The following is a 23,761-nucleotide window of genomic DNA, read 5'->3' on the forward strand; positions in this document are numbered from 1 at the left end:
TCTCTCTCTCTATATATATATATTTTTAAACGGATATTATTTATTATTATTTTAGAGAGAACACAGAGGAAGAGAGGATGGTAAGCAAGCTTCCCATCCAGTGTGGAGCCTGACATGAGGCTCGATCTTACTACCTTGAGATCCATGTGCAGAACTGAAATCAAGAATTGGACATTTAACCAACTAAGCTACCCAGTCACCCCTGGTTTAGCAGGTTTTCTTAACAGAGTACAGATCTCCTAGATATAAAGATAGCAGAGTTTATTGGAAGGCTAAGAGTGGGAGGAAAAAACAAGGAGCATTTTCTGTGCTCAAGATGTATTTCTGCTTGGTTAAGTTTCTACTTGGTTAATATTTTTAGAAGGAAATATTATATTGAAGTAGTGGTATTAAAAAAGGGTATGCATATATATATATAAACATGGAAAATATGTATGATACATATTTAATATAGGTCAGATGTAAATCTGGTTTTTAGTTCAGATTTTGTATTAACTGTTTTTAGTGCAGATCCTGGGTACTCATATTTAATTTGGAAAAACTACAACTTATTTTAATAAAATAACTTGTGAAATAGTGGGCATAACTCAAACCTGGAGCATAAGTCATAAAGAAGTCTCTCAGTAAAATCAAAAGCAAGTATAGTTTACATACAATTTGGGGTGATACTAACTTGGGAGGAATGTGGGTGCAGATAAAATAATTCGGTTAGAAATGTGGACGGAAAATAGAATGTAATTTGGCACAAAAAACTATTTAATCTATAGGAGAGTAATTTTGTTCCAAAGTTAGTCATTCCAAATTTGTTCAAAGTTATGTAAAATGTATGTGATTATGTGTAGAAGAAGCCTAGTGGAAGGTATTAAGAGATTAAGGGATGTTCTCTTTTGTTGGTAAACAAAGAAAGAGGGGGAAGGTAGGTTGTATGGTCTAGAGCTAAGTATTTTGCTGATCTGAATGGAAATTGAAACATTTTGTTGGTTATTTTTAGAAGAGTTTTCTCTAAAATGCATTTTTCTTCTTCTTCCTTCTTTTCTCCTTTCCCTTTCCTTTCCTTTCCTTTTTCTCCTCCTCCCCCTCCTCCTCCTCTTTTAAATGCATCTTCTTTCTGAAGTTGAAATTACTTGAGGAAATGTGTTACCTTTCATTTGTAGTTGCTTTCCTTGGGGCAAACCCCAAGTTTGTTTATGCCGGCAGGTACCTAAAGTCTGGTCCTACCACTGCTGTAGGGCCCATCATTGCCTCCCCTCACTACTTCCATGCTCATGGATGCAGCATGGCATGGCAGGGAAGAGTGCTGGCAGGGGGAGGATTTGGCTCTATGCTTGACCTTGGTTTGGTTACTGTGTCTCCATTCCTTGTGGATAGAGTAGAATAAAAGTGCCTTCCTCATAGGGTTGTTGTATGTATTTATTGTGATATTCCATGGAAAGTGCTTAGTGTCATATGTGAGACATACATGTTTATCATTTGCTATTGTTTGTAGAGTCCTAAGCATTATTATAATGCATTGCATGTCCCCTCAGAGAAGTGAATCCTGAGTTCCATTTGGGATCTGGCCTGTCTTTCTAGCCATTGATCTCTTTTTTTTTTTTTTTAATTTTTTAAATTTATTTATGATAGTGACACACAGATAGAGAGAGAGAGAGAGGCAGAGACACAGGCAGAGGGAGAAGCAGGCTCCATGCACCGGGAGCCCGACGTGGGATTCGATGCCGGGTCTCCAGGATCGCGCCCTGGGCCAAAGGCAGGCGCCAAACCGCTGCGCCACCCAGGGATCCCTAGCCATTGATCTCTTATGCTCTCTTCTCTGCACTGGCTGTGAAGGCCATGTGAACTACTGCATTTCCTCCAAAAACCTAGGCCTTTGCTTCTCACCAAAGCATTTATCTTGACCTTTTTTTCATTTTTGGACACTCATTTCAGGCACTATCTTGGAGAAGTGAATCTGATGACTCCCCCCCCCCCCCCCCCCCCCCCCCCCGCCCCTTCATCAGATGGGAGTTCTTCCTTTGTGCTCCCACTAAACCCTGTACTTGCTTCTCTACTTAATACACTGGAATGGAAATGCTCCCTGCCCCTTTGTATCTCTTCTCTCATCCCTTGGAGGGCAGGACCTTGACCCCCAGGTTCCATACTTGGGGCAGTATCTGCCAAGTAGGAGATAGAAAGGCCTAGTTGTGAAAGGTGTGGACTTTGGACTTTGGAGGCAAGGTTTGAAACCTTGTTGTGTGGCTTACTGGCCATGTGACCTAGGGCCACTTATCTAAACTGCTCAGTTGGCTCATCTGTAATTGGGAATTATAATAGTCCCTACTCTATAGCCTCAAGGGGAGATTAAATGAGGAGGGAGAGATTTAGGCTTTACTTACCCCTCTGTTTTTTCCTTCCCTTTTGGATCTCCTGCTTACTCAAATTTTGCTCTGGCTGTACCACAGAGTGAGGTGGAAGGAGTAGAATCCTGGACATAGGGGGCTAAGCAGCAAAGGTTAGAGAAGGGGAGGGCTCCTTAGGGACATGTGAAGACCTCTGGGGCTGCTTTCTCAGGTGGCTATTTTTAGGGGAAGGAAGTGCATGAGGTGGAGTTACTTGCTGTCAGACCTCTTTTCATTTGTAAACAGCTCTTTTCCTTTTAGATCAGACCTGGAATACAAGTTTCATTCCCATCTGGATTAATGGATTTGTAGGCTCATTGCTAAAAGCAATACAGATTTGTGTCCTTAAGCTTTTTCTTGATTCTTCATTAGAGACAACATTCAAAATTACCACAGCTCCCCTTCTTCTGTGGTATCAGGGTCACAGGATTCTAATTTCCTGTTTTATAGGGCATGGCTTTCTTGGCCTGTGTGCTGTTCCAAGGATGCTGTACCTTGGACAGTCCATTTCTCACCTAGATAAGGGTCCAGGGGACTCTGGTTTTCATCTCCGATTGACTGCTTGAGCAGCTGATACCATCATTGCTGCCACACTGCCTACTGCAACTACTTCCAGTCTCCTAGAATTATTATCACTGATGTTGTTGAACTGTTACTACTACTGCTTCCATCTTACTCTGATTGTTACTGTCACTGTTACTGTTGCTTATTATTCCCACTAGTATAAAAATCCTGACTTTGAGCTACTACATTCTTCCGTCTCTTAATGGTCTTGCAAAAAGAAATGCCTTTTTTTTTTTTTTTTTTTGTATACCTATAATGGGGACCCTGCAAGAAAATCTCTAGAATGTCGACTGGGCCATTTTTAGTGTGCTTTGACCTAGCTGTATTCTAGATAACAGTATGGTTGAGTTGCTCTTTTGTCATTAAAGGCAATGGTATGTATTACTTTCATTATCAGGTTAATGGGCTTAGTAAAATAGGTGTTTTAGGCTAATTATGACCTCTGCGCTTCCCAAGCATTCTGTTTTTCAGTGAACAGACTAGAAACCCATAAGGAGAATTGAATGGCTGTTAACTTTTTCTGTCTGAGAGCTAATGCTGGGGTTGACAGATAACCAGATAACCTTTGTAACTAAAGTCTGAGTTCTTGCTAAGGGAGAGTGGTACAGTGCTCCTTCTTATGAGGGCAAGGGCTGTTGAAAGCAGCAGAGGGCTTGTCTGTATTATGGTGACAGCTGGCTAGGAATCCTGAAAATCTGTTAGCAGACTGCCATTGAATATACACCAGAGGCTGGCAACCCAGACTAGAAATGATGCTTAAGATCATAACTGCTTAATAATTTAAAATCTTTATTTTACTTATAATTATTAACATCTCCAAATTAAAATCTATTTTACTTATAATTATTAACATCTCCAAATTCTAAAGAAGTTCTTGGGTAATTTAATAAAGAATATCTATTGATACACTAATATATAAATAAGAGAATATGATGCCAATTTAATGTAAAATGAGTTCCTTAGCTACCAAGGAATGGTTGCTATTTTTTTTAAACACATAAACTGCATCAATCATTCATTATTTATTAAAACCACTTGTCTGTTATAAAAGCTATGTGGATGCATAGTTGAAATAAATGTAGTCTCTACTTTCAAATGTTTTTTCATGTGGCAGTAGTGGGAGAACAGATACATTATAGTCAAGATGGTTATTTCCACAGGTGTGACCAGAGTGCTATAGAGTATACAGGATGCATGTGTTCTTACAGGCCTACATTTTGGAGCTTGATCACAGTTCATAAAGTTACTTAAAACCTATAAAAGTTTCAATCATTGAAGAAAATTAAAAAAAAAAAAACCTGCAACTTTGAGTGTTAAGTAACTATATGTTTGATTAAAACTTTTTTTTTGACCTTTAAAAATGTTTTGCAGCCTGGACAGCAATCAGCATGGCTTTTAGTTTATTGAAAATAGAGGAGTTTTGGTTTAGTGAATTGAGAACAAAATTGGAGCTAAGAAAATAACTCCCCTCCCTTTCTGGACTTCTTCCCTGCATGTTCTTTAGAGTCTTCATTTATTTATAATAATAGGATCAATAAGAAAATTATTTGAAGATACTGTGCAGTCTCTTGAACTGATGCTAAGTGCAGCATCATTATTTTATAATTATTCAGAAGGCATCTACAGATAGGATTTCTTAATAGAGCAGTGGTGATGATGGCCCTTCTGTTGGAATCCACTGTCTCACGGGGAAAAGGACAAAGTCCCTGTACAAATAAAAATTATTATTTTTCCCTCTTCTTTGCAAAGGATGTAGAATTTAACTCTTAATTTTAAAAGGCAGATGTAGTAGAAGAGAGAAGATATGGCTAAAAGGATAGAAAAAGAAACCCCAATAAGAGAGACACTTGACTTACTAGTATTTTCCTTCCATGCCTTCTAGTTCCCTTTGAAAAGGGATAGAGGAGGAGTCAGGATGACAGTTTGAAGTCCAAGTTGAGGCTCAGCTAATGTCTGCAAATAGGCTTCATCATGATCTCTTCTGTGCCTTTCAACAACTGTCAATCAGCTCATTAACAGCCACTCATAGTTCAAATTATGTCAAACTCTCAAATTCAGTCTCCCCTTCAAATGAGCCTTCCATCAAGAGATGAGACCCTGAGTGGTGCCTGGGTGGCTCAGTTGGTTAAGCGTCTGCCTTCAGCTCAGGTCATGATCTCAGGGCCTGGGATAGAGCCCCGCATCAGCTCCACACTCAGCAGGGAGTCTGCTTCTCTCTCTCCCGCTACTCCTTCCCCCATCATTCTCTCTCTCTAATAAATTGAAAAAAAAAAAAAAAAAAGAAGTGGGATGCCGAGAACTTCTGTCTTCATCAGACAACTTGACTGTTGGTGGTCCTTGTGAAAATTGCAGTTAAGTCAGCGACTATATGTCGCTGTGAAGCTGTGTTAGAAATCACCAACCTTCCCACGAGATACCATTTCTCAGTTGGGATTGAAATAGCTTATTTCACAACAAGCTGTGGAGGTTTTTCCTGTTTTGTAGCGTCAGTTAACACAGTCCATTTTTTGCTAACAACTTTAGAGAAGTAGATGCTTATTTTTTTCAAATAAAAAAGGGAAACGATCCTGCCTTGTATTCATATCACTGAGAAAGTCAAAATGGTTCTTAAGGCATGTAAAGAAGGCAGCTGCACACCTTGTAAAAGGAGTAGAGGGAAGAGAAGGATTGTCTCAGAGCTATATAGGGAACTTTTGCAGTCAGACCTTTAAATGTTCCATTCTAGAACATCACTATTGATAGCACTGAAGAGGTCATGGGGAAGGCTGCACCTTGAAAAGCCTGGTCTGTTGTGATAGGTATCTGGTTAGGAGACGTTATGTAATCTGGAGAGCTCTGTGTAATTTTAGGTTGTCTTAGACCTTGATGGTGTTAACATTTCTTTGAATGTTATCTGCATCTATTGAGTGCTTTTCTGCACTCAGAAAATAGAATAGAAGAATTTTGATTCTTCAACTTGTGATAAATAAGCAAACTGCTCACGTGTTTCTGCAGGGGCAGAGAGGGTGAGTGTGGTGGTTGAAGACTGGTGGCTGTGCTGTTAGAATGTCACTTATCACTGGATACACTTGAAATGCTGCCTAGACTCTCATTACTGGATCTTTCCAGATGTGGAGACAAGAGTTAATGGTCTCCATCTGTGGTTCCTTTCATACGCCCTGTCCCCCATCTGCTACGCTACCATTTTCAGTGGGTGCTTCTACTGTTATGTGTAGTGCTCAAAACAGAGCTATGGACATAATTCCTAGTTCTCTTTCCTCTCTCACTCCACCCACCCCACGTATATTCAGTCCATTACTGGGTATTTCCTTTCCATATTATTTCATAGTTATTTCAATTCCTCCTTCTACCATCCTGGTCCAATCACCATAATCTTTTTGTTAAATTAATATGGTAGCACCCTAACTGTCCTGTCTGGCCCACCTCACCCATATCATCTCCCTAATAAAGAGAAAAGAAAATGTTTAATCTGCACACTGCTGCAAAAGGGAGCTAGTATAACACAGTAGTTGAGGATGTGGGCTCTGTGGCAAGAGTGTCTGGATTATTATTATTTCTTAAGATTTTATTTATTCATGAGAGAGACAGAGAGCAGAGACACAGGCAGAGGGAGAAGCAGGCTCCATATGGGGACTTCCATGCAGGATTCAATCCTAGGACCCCAGAATCATGACCTGAGCCAAAGGCAGACGCTCAACACTGACCACCCAGGTGCCTCAAGAATGTCTGGATTTGAATCATGATTCTTTTACTTTCGAAAATGCTGTTATATAACCTTGAGTAAACTCCCTATATATTTAAAAAAAAAATGAAAACTTTCCGGATTGAGTTATCATGAGGGTTAAAGGACATAAACAGGGCAGCCCCAGTGGCGCAGCGGTTTAGCGCCGCCTGCAGCCTGGGGTGTGATCCTGGAGACCCGGGATCGAGTCCCATGTCAGGATCCCTGCATGGAGCCTGCTTCTCTCTCTGCCCCTCTCTCTCTGTCTCTCTCTCTCTCTGTCTCTCTCTGTCTCTCATGAATGAATAAAAAAAAATTTAAAAAAGGACAAACATTAGCATAAAGTTGGGTACATAGCAAACACTCAATTATAATACTGATGAAATGCAAGCTGAGTGTTTTTTTTTTTTTTTTTTTTAAGATTTATTTATTTATTCTTGAGAGACACAGACTGAGAGAGGCAGAGACACAGGCATGGGAGAAGCAGGCTCCCTGCAGGGAGCCCAATGTGGGACTCGATCCCGGATCCTGGGATCACTCCCTGAGCTGGAGGCAGGCGCCCAACCACTGAGCCACCTGGGCGTCCCAAGCTGAATGTTCTATTCTCTTGTTTAAAACCCTCGAATCTCCCAGAGTAAAGCCCGCATCCCTTTGGCAAGCCCTGTAGGCCCCGACTCCCTTGTCCAAGCTCACTCCCCCTGCTGCCTTCCAGGGCCATGTCTTGAGCTCCTACACACGCTGCACCGGTTACTGGTGGCCCTTGAACCCCAGGTCTGGCGACTCCTTTCTCATCCCTGAATGTCAGCCGCTCTTCTGGTTTTGTGGCTGACTCTCACTCATCTCCTCTGTCCCTCATCCCACTCCTCCCTCTCTAACACTGTCTCTGATACCTCTGATGCAGGACTCTCAGAGAACCCTCAGCTGCTTTCCTTATGGCAGTTACCACGTAGTGGGCCGTTGTGCCTTCGTCTGTCTGGATGCTCTGACCAGGATGAGTCTTCTGAAGGCAGCTTGGGTCATACTTGCTGCTTCTGGCTTGTTTTTTTTAAGCTACCTAGTTCTCTTCAGTTTCATTCCATTAACATGTGTTTAATAAATTAATAAAAGCAGTAGTACCCAATTGGAGGTACATTTTATGATGCCTAATGTATAATCTGCACCTCAGTAATATTTGTTAAATGAGAAAATGGCATTTAGATTTTTATGTCTTTAAATTTGGTCTTATGTAGATACATTTAATATTTAAAAAAATCCTGAAGTTATTTAAAATTCTGCTTCTTAAAATTTGAATCCTAAATTGTAAAAACTCCTAAAGTTATCTCATGTAATTTGTATTCAGACTTAGCCTCTGGTTCATTGGAAATACAAGTGATGGAGGAACAAGTTTAATGATATCATGAAGAAATAGTAAGACAAATGCAATATGTGTGACCTTCTATGAGACAATTTGTCTGGACTCTTCAGAAAGTCAATGTCTTAAAAATAAAAAGCAGCAGGATTTCTCAGCTAAAAGATACTGCAAAAATAAAGCAACCAAATGCCATGGGTAAAATTTCATTGGATCCTACACTGTCAGGGACATAAGAGACAGGGCAATTGAGGAATATTGAATAGACATTAGATAACTTAGAATTGTTCATTTTCTTCAGTGTGATAATGGTATTGTATGTAGGAAATTATCTTTATTCCTAGGAAATGCTTTTTGAGTTACTTAGGAATGGAGTGTCGTGATGTGTGTAACTTCCGAATACTTTGGCAAAATACATTTCATAAATAGTTGGCACCTAAACGCACATATATAGGGCCCCTGGGTGGCCCAGTTGGTTAAGTGTCCAACTCTTGATTTTGGCTCAGGCCATGATCTCATGGGTCTTGAGATTGAGCCCTGAGTCGGGCTCTGTGCTCAGTGCAGGGGCTGCTTAAGACCTTCTCTGTCTTCTCTTCCCCTCCCCCGCTCCCGCTGCTCACTCTCTAAAATAAATAAGTCTTTAAAAAATGCGTGTGTGTGTGTGTGTGTATGTGTGTGTGTGTGTGTGTATGGCAGTATGTTACAGTTGTTGAGTAGATGGAATGTTCGTTGTATTCTTCAATTTTTCTTTTGGTTTGAAATTTTACAAAATAAACTGGAAAAAGAACAAGTTCAGCATGATGAAAACAAAGCCTTAAGTCTTGGGAGTGGTGGGCAGGCTATCAGTGGTCGCTCTGTCCAGGGCTTCTGCAGTGGTATTCGGGCCCGCTTCCTCCTTCCCTCAACTTTGTTCCCGTGTGTGCATAGAGCTGAGCCCCCATGAACATCAAGTGAAGTGTGATCCTAGTGTTGTTAGTTAGCCAAACTTTGGATGACTGTGAAAATCTCCAGATAAGACTAAATAGACAAGCTTGGAGGCAGAAACTTGTGTTACTCATTTTTAGCATTTCCAGTGTCTGGAATATTGTAAGCATTCAAACTGTGACTGAAGAAATACCTAAAAGGAAGACCAAATTTGCAGATTGCCTGGAAAAGTGACAGCTTACCAGTGACCTTTTCCAAATCCAATAAATATATGTGGAATTCAGCAGAATTGAACTAGTTAAGGGGCAAATAAGATTAAAGTTGGTTCCAGAAGTAAGGGGAAGACCTGCTTTTAAATCTCTGTATGTATGCAGTAATGACTACATTTCTTTTTTTTTTTTTTTTAACTTTCAGAAATAGTACTTGTTTTTCTGAGTTACTAAAGCAGTTGAGTGGAAAGTACTGTAGTTTTTCCTACACAGGGTGAAATCTGAGTTTGGTGAGAAATCTTCAGAGGGTGGCATGTACAATTATGCTTCTCCTTGGTGAACTATGAGTTGGGCACTTAATTATGTAAAAAATATTGCAAGAGAGCAGTTGCATAATCCCCAAGACAGTAATTATTGTCTATCTTGGCAGAATGCAAGGCTTTTAATCTGTAAATAAGCAATCCTATGTGAAAGAGCTACATGTAGAGTGATTCTGTGTTGTAAAGGTCTCTTATGAATTTTTTAAAGTGCAAGTAGTAACTCCATGTGCTGATTGGCTTTTGCCTTTGTGCTTCAAAGGGTTTATGATCCTTCCCGTGTGGTTTTAACCCCTCCTGAAATATTTAAGCCTCTGAGAAGGATTCCTGTAAAGAGTCAAACTGCATCTGAGTTAAGCCTGTGAAAAAAATGAATGTTTCAAATACCGAGGAAGTAAAATGCGCTCTCTATAAATTAAACAACAACGACAATATGAAAAACAACAACAACAAAATAAAACATTGACAGTGCTTAAGAAAAGAATCAGCTCCAATTAGCTGATGGGCTTCTCCTTCATTGGAGGATAATAGTCTTATGTGTGCCATCGCAGCTCCTATTTTCAAAAAGAAGTCATTCACTTTCAGGGTATGCGTGTATCTTGCTTAGGTGGATCTGAGTCTTTTGGATACTGAAAGTAAATTTTGTTTTTAAGAATTGTCAATAGATCTGCCTTCCCTCTTGTTCCTCCTGTTTTTGTTGATGAACTGAGCATGCTCCTGTCCAAGTTAGACTTTTCCACTTGAACTGAGAGCCTCCACCCCGACCTCTTTGCTTACTCAAGGACCTCATTCGGCTGACTCGCCTTCTCTCTTGGATGACCAACTTTCTCCTCTCTACTGAGTGATTCCCATCAAAATAAAAACATGTTGTAGCGGCTTCCGTTGTTTTAAAAAAAAAAAGCCCTTCCTTGACTTCTCTTTCTCTCCGACTACCTCCTCAATCCTCTGTTCCTTTTGCAGCAAACTCCTTGAGAGTTGGTATCCTGTGTTCTCTCTTCACTTCCTCTCTTCCATTGGTCTGTTGAACCTGCTCCAAGCACCTCACTCCACCTGCTTTTATCAGGGTGTACCCATGATCTTCACACTGCCGGCTTCCACAGACTGTGCTTGGTCAGCTCTTACCTATCAGTAGCAGCTAACAGAGTTTATTGTTCCTTCTTTCTAGAAACACTTTCTTTTCTTGACTTCAGGGAAAGCCTGTTCTCCTGGTTGTTCCCCTTCCTCACCAGTCACTTGTGCTCAGCCTCGTGGTAGGCTCTCTTCCTGATCTCCTAAGATTACTCAGTCCCAGGCTATTTCCTCTTCTTTGTTTCCTCCCAAAGTTCTCTCAGGCCATATCATGGATAAAAATATTCTGTATACTCTAAAGACTCCCAAATTTATGTCTGGAGTACACCCCTGTACCCTGGACTCCAGACTCATGTATCTAGTTGCCTGCTGCCCCACATCCTTTTGGATGACTAATGAGTATCTCAAAAAATTTTTTTTAATTTTTATTTATTTATGATAGTCACACACACAGAGAGAGAGAGGCAGAGACACAGGCAGAGGGAGAAGCAGGCTCCATGCAGGGAGCCCGACGCGGGACTCAACCCTGGGTCTCCAGGATCACGCCCTGGGCCAAAGTCAGGCGCCAAACCGCTGCGCCACTCAGGGATCCCGAGTATCTCAAATTTAACATTGTCCAGATATAACACCTGGTCTTCCCACGATTGCCTTGTATCCTCCTATTTGCTTTTTCTGTCTCCATCTTTGCTCCAGCCCCTTTCAATCCTAAAAGACCCCTATAACATATCAGATCATATCCCTCCCCTGCCCCAAGGCCACCAATGACTTTGTCTTGGTCAGAATAAAAGTAAGGCCAACAAAGTCCTTTGTCATCTGACCCCATTACCTACCTTTCCTCCCCTCCCTTCCCCTCCCCTCTTTTCCTCTCCTCTCCTCGACACACAGAGAGGCAGAGGGAGAAGCAGGCTCCATGCAGGGAGCCTGATGTGCGACTTGATCCCAAGACTCCGGGATCACATCCTGGGCCAAAGGCAGATAGATGCTCAACCGCTGAGCCACCCAGGTGTCCTGACCCCATTACCTTTCTAGCTCATCTCCTACCTTTCTCCCTGTCACTCACTCACTCACTCTACTGCAGCCTCATTTGCCCCTTCATTACACAGACCTCAGATACTTCTGCCTCAGGGCTGTGCCATGGGATGCTACTCTAAGTTGTAATGCTGTGTCCTGTATTTCTGCATGGCTTGGTCCAACACTACCTTCAAATCTCTGTTTATCTGCTCTCTTCCCACTGACACTTTTTCGAACCATCCATTTAAGTGCCCTCCCACCAGTGCTTCTGATCCCTTCTCCTGGTTTTTTTTTTTTTTTCCATTGCATTTACCTCCACATGAAAATAAAATACTTACTGTTTTTTTTTTTATTATTTCTCAGATTTTTTCTTATCTGTCTTCCCTTCTTAGAATATAAGTTTCACGAGAGCAAAAATTTTGCGTACCTTCTTCATAGATGTGTTACCTGTGCCTAAGTGAGTACTCAGTAAATACTGCAATTGAAAAGCACCTCAAAAGTTGTCATTTTTTATAGCATTCTGGGTGGACAGAGGATATAGAGCATTCAGAATGATTCTCTATAGACTAATAGCTATTTTTCATTTTTCAGTTTCTCTGTTTGAAGAACATAAGGACATTCCTTACAGCCTGTTGCGAGACCTTTGGAATGAGAAAGAGCGAACTCTTCGAAGCATTTGACCTATTTGATGTTCGTGACTTTGGAAAGGTAATTACATTTCATTTGCTATGTATTTTCTTTTAGTGAGGAACATTTTATCAAATACTATTTGAAGTAGAACATGTGATTTAAGTGGTCTGGGTATCTGCATTATGTAGTTGAATTTCACATGTAGGTGACTTAGTGAAAAAGGAAGTAACAACATTGTCATCCAGATGGGATTAGAATTATTATCATTTTTAAAGATTTATTTATTTGAGAGAGAGGGCACGCAAGCATGAGTGAGTGAGGGAAGGGGCAGAGGGAGAGAATCTTTAAGCAAACTCCCTGCTCTCCAATGTAGGGCTTGATCTCACCACCCATGAGATCATGACCTGAGCTGAAATCAAGAGTTGGATGCTTAACCGACTGAGCCACACTGCATTGCCCCAGATCTAGAATTATTTTTTATATAAAGCAGTATAAGGAGGGTCTTTTTTTTTTTTTTTTTTTTCCCCAGAAGTAACTTTTCCTGTAGGCTACCTCAGAGATTAGGATTACTGTTTTCCATTCTATAGATAGTAGGACCAGTATTTCTTCCCTTTTAGTCTTTTATATATCTGTAAGGTACCTAATTTTTGGAAGTTGAGAATATTCTACTGCCCTTCTCTCTACTTTGACACTTGGGTAGGTGATGGGGAAGACATGAATCCGAGATGTTTGAGGTTGTTGAGAAATTCCTATTGATTGGATTTCAGTAGATACATGTTAGGTTGTTGGACTTCAGTGATACTTGCCACATGTAAATTGTTCTAATATTTGCTGTTATTACTTGTATGTACACCAAACACTTGTGTGAAATAGGTGAAAGAAATTACTCTTTTGAGAGTTGTGGTCATTTATTTTGAAGTGATTGGGTATAAACAAGCTTTTTGCATGTAAGAAGTTGTAAAAGAGGTAATTAAGGTGACCTGATTTTGGCCCCTGCTGACATAATTGCATTATGAAAATAAGCACATAAGAATTAGGGAAAAAAACTAAATGATACTGAGAAGTTTGCCCTTACTCTTGTAATTCAGGTGCTAGTATATCATCAAAAGGCTGTTTGAGAGTGGTATTTCATTTGATTTCTAAGATGTACTATTTTGGTTGTAAAGTGAAAATCAAGTGAATGGATTGGTTTGCTTGAAAATGGGGATAAATTGCACAAACTTGAAACAGACATATAAGAAATTTGATGCTGAAATTTGATGCAAGTATGGGTAAAACCACCCTGCCCAGGAAGAGAGAAGCCTTGGCTTCTTGACCCACAGTCACTTTGTCATCTGCTGGAAGTCACCAGTCTTCTCATTCATCAGACTGTCAGTTTGGAAGCCTGTACAAAAGGAAGTAGGTATAAGACCATGGTTTCTAAGATTCCCTTTACTTCCAGCAGGCTGTGGTTTAACTGTTTTGAGGTCCATGAAGGTGATAGGGGAGAACATGGTTAACAAATAAAAACAACTGAAAACCAAGCCTCCTGGTGGGCAAGTTGGTAGCACATATCTCTATGGCCATGAAGCGAGGCTGTGAAGATGAAGAGGAATCAACTAGAATTCCAGGTAAGGTGGATAGTCCTCTAAATTATTAGCCCTAAAAAAAAAAATCTTAACAGCTTAAAAGGATGTTTCCTTTATTCTTTGACTCCTTTGCCTATTTTTAAAAAGTCTTTTTTTCCCCACTCTCTTTTGGGGAAATGAAAAATGAAAATGAATTAAGGAAATGAAAAATGAAAAAAATTCTAGACTTTTTAAGAGCTCTTCAATAAGCTCTTAATTTTTCATTCAGATTTACAAGAAATGGTGTTGATAAAGACTGGGAAGTTCTCTAATTCTTTTGGAAACACATGGCCTTGTTCTGGTGTAAAACCACTGCACACTTATACAACGGAAGCTTTGTAGGAGTTTAGATAATAGAGTTGAATGTGAAGAAGTAAACTGTATGCTTCTCAAGGGTAAATGTGTTTTTGTCCACTTAAAATACTTTGGCGGTGATAAGTCTGAAACAGAGTTAAACTTGGGGATGTCATTGAGAACTTGATCCTATACTCAGCGCTTTAAAATCACATACATTTTTTTGTTACTGCCCCGATTGGTGCAGTATCTTTCCCAAAACTCTATCTGACCTGACTAAACCACTGAAAGTTAAAGAATTTAGGATGCTGTTGTGTAACTTACCAGTATTACTATGATTAAACATTACTCTAAACAAACCATCAATCCCAACACTCACTGAAACCTTTTTGATAATTGGTATGTTTTTAATGTCTCACTCTATCTGTATCTCTATGTCTATATATATCTGTCTATGTATCTATGTGTCTATGTATGCATGTATCTATATCATTAATCCTCACAATGGCCCTCTGAGATGTTAATACTATTCAAACCACACATGTGGTAGAGATTGGAGCAATTGTTTGAATCAGGATCTGGCTGATTTTCACTGCTACCATGGTGCAAACGTTCACATAGCGGGTTCCAGTGCTTTGCACATACTGACTCAGTCTTCATGTCAGGCCCACCATGTAGGTATCATTATCATCCCTATTTACAGATCCTGGATTGTAAGTGACAGAACTTGGATAACTCATGCGGTTTTGAATTTTTACATTAAAAAAATGTGAATAGTGTGTTGATGTAGAGACCAAATCTTTCCTGGTATTGTGACTATAAATTTTAACGAGATTTACACAGGTTATTTTATTTCTCTTCATTCCTTGGGATTTAATTAAATTTTCAATTAGCATAAAAACAAGATCTATAACTATATGCTCCTTCATTTGCCTTAATTCATGCAAACAATGAATCTAGGATTCATATATATTTAGCACCTTTTTGCCTAGGAATATATTAATTTAATAACCATGTCTAATGTTTTTATAGCATTTTGAAGTTTTGAGAGTGCTTCATATCACTGACCTTGTTTGATTTTCATGATAGTTTTGTGAAGGAAACAAGCAAGTCTTCCCCTTTCTCAGATGAGGAAATTAAGAGATGGGGAGGTTTAGCAGTGATCTTAGGGCATCCTTGTTTGGAGACAGAGCAGGATCTGGATCTGACCTCTGACTTCCCAGCCTTTTGTTTTTCTTGTCTGCTGTCTACATTTGGGTCTTGCTACTGTGTGAGTGCTCAGGGAGAAGGATGAACTCATGGAGAAAACCAAAGGAATATGTGAAATTAATAAAGCATAAGTAATCTGTGACTTGACATCTAATTGTTTTTTTTTTTTTTTTAAGAAAGAGAGGAAAGTATAATAATGGTTGAAATTAAAAAGTCTACCTGAACAAATGTTTCACGGATTCTCATCTGTGTTCATAGTCAGTTTTGAGCTACCCTTCCCCCCCACTTCCCCATTGTGGTGTTGGCTGCTCCCTGATCTTTGTCTATGTTCTCCTTTGGTTCTGGGTTCTGGAAATCTACCCTGAATCATAGGCTTTGATATGGATAGGTTTTCTTTTGGAAATTGGGGAAAACCAAAGGAATTTATGAAATTAAAAAGTATAAATGATTTGTGACTCGACATCTAAGTATTCTTTAGAAAGAGAGGATTTAGCATACCACATGTGTTAACACAAATGAATGAAAGTTTTAATTTTTGAGATCGTGAAGAGCACATAGATTGTTGTGGGCACTCTAGAGGGGCTTATGATAATTTTGCCTTTCAGCATTACTTTTAATTCCTAGTATTGAGCTTTTTACCTAGTGTTAAGAGAATAGTCACTTCAATTCAGACTGGTGTGTCAAAAAAAAAAAAGGTAGAATAGTTCTGAACATTTTCTGTAATTTGATTTTGTTTTTCAAATCCTATAGGGATGAGAATGGGTTTTTAGTAAGTTTACTTTGTTTTAAAAAAGATCCATCTTGGGGTGGCTCAGTTGGTTAGGTTTCTGACACTTGATTGCTGCTCAAGGCATGATCTCAGAGTCATGTTGGGCTCTGTGCTGGGTGTGGAGCATGCTTAAGATTCTCTCTCTCTCCCCCTCCCCCTCTGCCCCTTCCTGCCCCCAAATCAATCTTTTTCTGATTATATAATGACAAAAAAAGCAAAGTTGTCTTAATTGACTTCTTTGCTTAAGAAGTGTAATAAACAACTTCTTCCCCTAGAAAAATAGCAATTATTAATTATAATACTTTTTACTTTGCAACAGGATCTGTAAATTTCCTCACTTCCATGTTGCATATTGGTGCTTTTGTATTCCTCTGTTCAGATTGTCATGTTCTGACTAACGATTTTGCTGTTTAGAAATGTTTCTTACTGAGCTGTCTGTTGGCACATTTACAATGCGGAAGCACATGGGATTTTTCTTTAATGAGGCCATTTCTAGTGAGTAATAGAAATCCCGTTGCTGCTGTTGTCCAGATGAGTGATGAAGTCAGCTCCTTCCTTTTGTTGCTCTGGGTGGTGTAAGGGCCTGCTTCTCGCTACCAACAGACCCCACATCTGTTGTTTGAAGCATTGTTAAGCACCTTTCAAGTGTAAGGTGATATGTTATCTTGAATCAAAGAGAATCTCCCCTAACTAAGGGTAGTTCAAGCTGATTTTAGTAGTAATAGAGTAGCAATGAGCTAAGGTTCAGGACAGGCACTGTCAAAAGGTAGAGCATTGGCTTAGAGGTGGGTCAGGGATATAGTAAAAACATTATCGAGAGAGAAGAATTTGGTGTTTGGGTTAAGAATACGGTTTCTGAGTTGGATCTTGGTTTGAATTCTGGTTCTACTCCTTACAAGTAGTGATCTTGGGCAAGTTTCTTAATCTTGTTGAGCTTCAGTTCCTCATATATAAATTGATGATAGAGAAATAATGTATGTAAAGTGCTTAACAGAGTATCTAGATTTAAAATGTGTATTTGATAAATACTAGTTTTTACTCTTATTACTACTATTATTACAACTATCATTACTAGTGTTAATCGATTTCCAATTCAGCCATAAACCTAGGGGTTGAATTTTGAATTGAGTGGAAGAAGTAATGATTTTGCAAGGGTGAGATGAGGAAATAAATTTGGTTCTTTCTGATGTGGCATAGGGTTAATCTATTTTATTCCGAATAGCTGATATCCTTTGTGGGCTTAGATCTTTTTTGAGAAAGCTCCCTTTTCCAGTCATGTATTTTATATGGTTTAATCATTTAGAATACTTCAGCTCCTTGGCCACAGGGAAGGGTTTAGGGATGGGGAAAGTCACTCAGTTGGGACCAAGATGACGTGTTGAGACATTTTCAGGGGTAGTTGTCTTGTGATCTCCTGCTATGAGGCCTGGAAGAGCCACAGCCATCTGGGTACCACGTGGAGTTTTAGAACAGACCCAGAATAGAGGAAACAGCTGAGGAGGATCCTAGTGGCATCCTCTGTGACTGGAATAAAGCGGTGCCCAAAGCCAAATCCATAGATCTTTGGACTTTTCCATGACATGAGCCAATATATTCTTTTTTCTTCAACTAGGTTTCCTTAGATTTCTCTAACTTTTGGTTAAGAGAACTAAGTGATTCATTTGCTTTTGTTAGTCAGGTAATTTCAGTTGTATAGACAGCTATTCTTCTGTTCCACACAACTTGGAGACCATTTGGTAGCCTCTTTTTTATCATCTGTAGAAAAGGAGGTATGAAGACTGAGTCCTGGAACATCTCTGTTTTGCAGCATGTACATAATTAAGTAGAAGTATAGTCCCAGCTTTGTGGTAAATGCTTTCTATTTTTTACCATTGATCCAAGCAGTATCATAGACCTTCAGATATGAGAGACTCTAAGTCATCAGACATCCCTCTCCAGTTTGTGCTTTACAGGATCAAGCAAATGGGCATGCATGCCTCTGCAGACTGGGAGCTCACTTCCTCCTGAGGACCCCATTTGTATCTCTGTATTTGAGCCTTTCAGAAAGATTTGAAGATGACCTTAAAACCAAAGGGTAAATAAAAAAGGACTGAAAGAGGCCTCCAACACATTCACCTGGAGATGAACAAGGCTTGGAAATGTTCATTTGATTTGGACAAAATGGTCCCAAGAAGTCAGAAAACACTGCAGGATTCTGTGTGACCTCCGTGTTCTCACTCCACTCCTCTAAGCCTCAGGCTCCTCATTTATATATGGGATGATAATTTCTGTCATACTGAATTATTGTGAAAACAGGGTTAATTTATGTAAAATGCCTGGCATACTGCTCAGTAAATGATTGAATAGACCAGTAGATCCAGTATGGAGCTAATAGTTTGGGTAGGTACAGATTGATCAGGGTTCTGAATGTGTGGGTATGTGTAAGGTCAAAAAGAGAATTCTAGTGATATTTTTTTTTAAAGCTTATTTGGTTTGATACTTTCTGGCTCAAAGTATTAATAAAATTATAATACATATGTATGCATATATGGACACATATGGTTATTTATAACTTATATTTTCCTAGTTTTTTGTGGTAAGAATATGTTTAACTTTTTTTTTTTTTTTTTTTTGGTGCATAGAGATTAGTTGAGGAATCCACAAGTGAAATATTTCCTGAAGGTACTTGATGCCTTAACACTCAATAAATGTTGTGTCCCCCCCACCCCAATTTATTAGTAGCTACATCAGATTCAGGATAGGAGATGGTTTGGTTCTTCACCTTAAAATAAATTGTCTTTTAAAAAGAATTTGAACTTGCTGAGAAAACCAAGGGATATACAGTTAACTTAATGTAGAAAAAGGCTTGAAAATTGTCTCTTAATGGAAGTTTACAACCGTCTATACCATCTCCATTAAGAGGCATTAATGCCCCCTCCCCCCCCATTTATTAGCAGAAACCTGCTACTATCAAGCTGCCGTGACATTGTGAGCTCAAATTTCTGGCACATCTGTAATGCCCTATAATACATCTTATGAGAGTATTTGCTTGGATGTGTCCTATAGTTTGTGTGTTTTCACTTTTTCACCCTTCCCAGCCTAACTTGTACACCTCAGGGTGCATGTATAAAGAGACAAGGACCTCTTCTTGCCCAGCCTGTGCTATCAGCTCAGGCTTGCCTCTTAGCATTCACACCTGGATGCTGGTTAATTTCCACATTCTCATTCCTACTTCTAGTTCTTGTGGGTACTGGGGAGCTTGCCCTTTGAAGCACGACACATATTCTGACAAAACAATACTTGAGAACCTGTGATTGGTTCTCTACTACCTGTGCATCTCCTTGGAACTTTATCTGGCTTTCCTGGTCATGGGACAAAACTTCCTGCCCCAAAACCTGTGAGCTTCACTAAGGTTCAGAGACATCTGATGTTCAGAGACATCACGTTGGTATGGTTTGAAAGGTTCATATTGGCTAGTGCATGTGCATTGATCAGCAACTAGAAATTTTTCTCATATCTATGCAACTAGGATGAATTGTCTTGGCTCATAAACATACTCTCTTTCTTTATTTTATTTTATTTTTTTTATTTTTTTATTTTTTTAATTTTTATTTATTTATGATAGTCACAGAGAGAGAGAGAGAGAGAGAGAGAGGCAGAGACACAGGCAGAGGGAGAAGCAGGCTCCATGCACTGGGAGCCCGATGTGGGATTCGATCCCGGGTCTCCAGGATCGCGCCCTAGGCCGAAGGCAGGCGCCAAACCGCTGCGCCACCTAGGGATCCCCATACTCTCTTTCTTTACAATTATTTTTTGAACTCCTGCTCCTGAGAAGTTTGACATTTCTCAGAGTGTTTCTCATCCCAAATTATTCAAGAGTCTTTGGGGCTTTTGCTTTTGCAATCACAGGGCCCTAAGTCTGTCTTGCTTCAAAACACCACAAGGAGCTCAGCTTCCAGTAATGGTCTACTAGCATGGTTCTATTAAAGACTGGTCCCCTCAAGGTTTCTTCAATAGCTCTTATTCTCTGATGCTGGCATGCTTTTGTAGTTCCAGTGTTGCTCAGCCCCACACTACCCAAACCAGCTTCCTTCTACTCCCACAGATTTTAGTTTCTGCATTGAACCTGGTCAGGCCACATTTCCTGGGCTTAGCAGTGAATTCTGTTCAGGAGCTCACGGTATCCTTGCCAGCCAGCAAGCTTGAGTCAGAGCCTCCTTATACAGCTACTACAGGGGTACCAACTTAAATTCATAGAGCAGCATTTGGGATCTCTGGGGTCTCTCCTTCCAGAAGGCCCTGGACTCCTGCAACATCAGCCAACTTCCAACTTAGAGCAGGCTAGCCTACCAGGGCTTCTGTGAGGAGTGAACCTCTCTCAGCCCACAAAGGCTTTCTTTACTTTCTCTCCCTTGAGCAGTTGGTGGTGTGCTTGTATTTACATAACTAAGGGAGGGTTCTCCAGGGATTCCTTCCTGAACAAAGAAAGCTTGTTCCAAGGCCTCCATTTGTGTCTCCTTAAACTTAGAAGGAGGGAACTGTTTCTGGCCTTCCCTAATGTGTATGTATGTCTGGTTGGCTATTAATACAATTTCTACACTATTAACAGTATTCTTTTTTGTTTTTGGACAGAGCTGAGTTTCCTAGCAAGCTCTACATCTCTTTCACTCTTTGTTAGGATATTTCAAAGGGTACTTAATACTAAGGAGATTTCACCATATTTAGTACCCCTCACAGAACTCTAGTACCTGAGCCATGCAGGATCATTCTTTACACCTTAGTGATTATTAAAGTGCATTTTTGGGGGGGGGGGGTGTCTGCTTTTTGATTGTTTTTGAGCCAGTTTAAAAAACTCTTCACTGTTCTCTAACCTTAGTTTAGTTGAAAACTTATAGTCTAGCATTTCCCAAGGACCCTCATTGTCTTGAAAAATATTAAGATAGTCTAAGAAAAATATTCTTGTCCAAATAAGTTTGTTAAACTGAATATTATGTCCTCTCTTTATGGGATATGGCAAAGTAAAGGCACTGAAGACTCTTGCAAATGAGGAAAACAGTTAAACTTTTGCTTAAATCCAGGATTTAGAAAACTTGTGTATAAGTAACTATTTCCATATCACATGATAACTTCAAATTCCCTATGTATAAAATTGAACTAGTTTTTAAAAGTCTTTTCCAACCAATTTCTTTTTGGGCAAAGCTATTGCTTTGCTCATGCTGCCATGAACTAAACAGTTAAAAATGCCTCACTTAAGGCCCTTGTCGCTGGGGTTATTGCAGTAGTCTCCTAAGTAGCTCCCCGCCTTCAGGTTTGAGTCACTCTAAACTAGTTTTCAGAGTAATCTTAAAAAATGCAAAACTGAGAAAAAAAATGCAAAACAGATCATGTTATTCATAGGTTTAAAACTGGACAGTAGATCTCTGTTGCTTATAAGAGAATAAAGTCTAAACCCTTTTACAAGTCAGTTGCTTGTGATCCAGATGCCTTGTCTGCCTTTCTAACTGTATTCCTTGTTTTTCTACTTCCATCACCCTCCTTGCTTTAGTCCCACTAAAGTACTAAAGCCGTCATCACTCTCCAGATTAATATTTATTAATACTGTTTCCTTTGCCTGGAGTGTTCTTTCCTCCCCAGATCCCATACCCCTTGTCTTCAGTGACTTATGTTAAGATCACACACATAAATATACTGCTTGAAATCTGAGAAAGTGTGATTTATCCAGAACTCTGGATGTAGTTGATTCTTAGATGTATTGAATACTCCCCCCCCCCCCCCACCCTGGGGCCTGACTTTGCCAGTGTGTGCCTGTTTCCTCAGTTCTCCCTGGAATTTTGTCCCCTTCCTCTGTCCTGCATAAATTTGACCTTGACACAGTAAATCCACTCTCTTCCTCAGCTCTTTCTGAGACTTTGAGATCTCCCATCACCAGCTACCAATGTGGGAAAGTCACCCAGCTGCTCAGGGCCTCTGTGTTTTGATCTATACAGTGGCCCTGGTGGTGACCCGAGCCTCACAGAGCTGTGATGAGCAGTGCGTGTCTGATTCTTTTTTTTTTTTTTTTTTTTTTGCGTGTCTGATTCTATGGTGATCTGCGCAGTTGGCACAGCGTGGGGCACGGGCTCCGTGGTAACGTCTCCTGAGCCCTTCACCCATCGTTCCTTCATTCCGCAAGTGTTCACTTGCTGCTTCTGCCAGGCGCTGCCAAGTGGACAGGCCATCTTCTGCCCTCAAGTTGCTATTTGAGTTCAGGAAACAAAGCAAGTAAGGCATAAATAAGCAAGATGATTACAACCACTGATAAGTACCATTGAGGAAATAGAGTAGAATGATGAGCTACTGAAGGAGGCCACTTTAGACAAGGTGCTGCAGAAAATCTGTTTAAAATGCTGGAGACCAGTGGGAGGCAGATATTAGTACTACTGCATACCTAGTAAAAATTAAGCTTTAGCTAAGTTAGAAAGCAAGGTTTAACTAGGTTTAACTAGATTCTAGTCCCACTTCTTCCAGCAGAACCCCTGGGGAGAGTCCTTTAGCTTGGAGTCCGTTTCATCAACTCTGAAATTTCATCTGATTCTAAATTGCCACTTACCGGTAAATGTAAAAAGCAGTCATTGTATCTTACAAAGTAATGTTTTGATAATTCTTAGTTCTGTAATCTTCTCTAAAAATACCTAGGCTTAGGCTTTTATAGCCCAGGTCCATTCTATTTTCAGTAATATTGACATTCCTTTAAAAATTTGAGAATTTTATAAAGACTTCACTGTATTTATACACCTAGATACACATATAAAGGCATCATGAAGAGATGAAAGCATTTTGAAGAGTGTTGTTTTGATTTTGCATGTTTACTTGGTATACTTATGAGAACTTTGGTAATTCCAGAAATAGAAATCTGGTTTGAGACCTGAAACTGAGCTTCTCCTTGCTGTGTCAGGGGTACCTCCAGAGATCAACATGGAATCTTCTGAGTAGTATTTTTGTAATATTTTGTATTCTTAACATACATGTAAATAAGCACACAGATACAGGTTTACAGATATACCAAGATACCTATGCGAAATATAGACATCTCTGTAATAATTTAATTATTGCATCTTTTGTTTATAAGTATACCCATAAATGTAATTTATGGTTTTAACTTGCATGCATATATTTTAAGTACCACATAGCTGCATACTATATTTACTATTACCTGATGACCTATCTGAGCTGCATTATATATTTGGTTAATACCGTTTACATATAAACTTTTTTCTTTTAAAAGATTTTATTTATTTATTCATGAGAGCGAGACAGAGAGAGGAAGCAAAGGCAGAGAGAGAGAGAAGCAGGCTCCCTGCAAGGAGCCTGATGCGAGACTTGATCTCGGACTCTGGGATCATGTCCTGAGCCAAAGGCAGATGCTCAACTGCTGAGCCATCCAGGTGCCTCCATATAAGCTCTTTTTAAAAAGGCTTTCAAAACTGAAGGTGCATTTATTCTCTTTAAGGAATACACCATAGTGCAGAAAATATAAGTAATGAAATCATGACAGTATAGCATGCTAAGTGCAGTAATTGACAAATGAAAAGATGCCGTGCAAGAGAAAGGGATCAGCTATTTTTAAATGTGGTGAAGGAAGGTGCCTCAGAGTTTATACTTGATCTAGACAGAAAAACAGGCTGGGGTGCTGCTGTTGGCTATTGTTAGGAACTTACCAAGACCATGTCATTGTTACTATTTTACTTTATGCTCAC

General features: G+C 39.7%; 1 protein-coding gene across 4 annotated transcripts in view; it reads left to right on the top strand.

Moving 5' to 3' along the window:
- VAV3 (vav guanine nucleotide exchange factor 3) overlaps positions 1-23,761 on the top strand; it is a 352,116-nt gene that overhangs the window by 67,147 nt on the left and 261,208 nt on the right. For all 4 annotated transcript variants that reach the window (XM_038541166.1, XM_038541164.1, XM_038541165.1 and 1 more), the window contains exon 2: positions 12,129-12,245. In XM_038541166.1, coding sequence (XP_038397094.1) covers positions 12,129-12,245 — 117 coding nt within the window. The remainder of the gene's footprint in view (positions 1-12,128; positions 12,246-23,761) is intronic.

Source organism: Canis lupus, chromosome 6 (genome assembly GCF_011100685.1).
Source record: "Canis lupus familiaris isolate Mischka breed German Shepherd chromosome 6, alternate assembly UU_Cfam_GSD_1.0, whole genome shotgun sequence".
In the NCBI taxonomy this organism is placed as follows: Eukaryota; Metazoa; Chordata; class Mammalia; order Carnivora; family Canidae; genus Canis; species Canis lupus.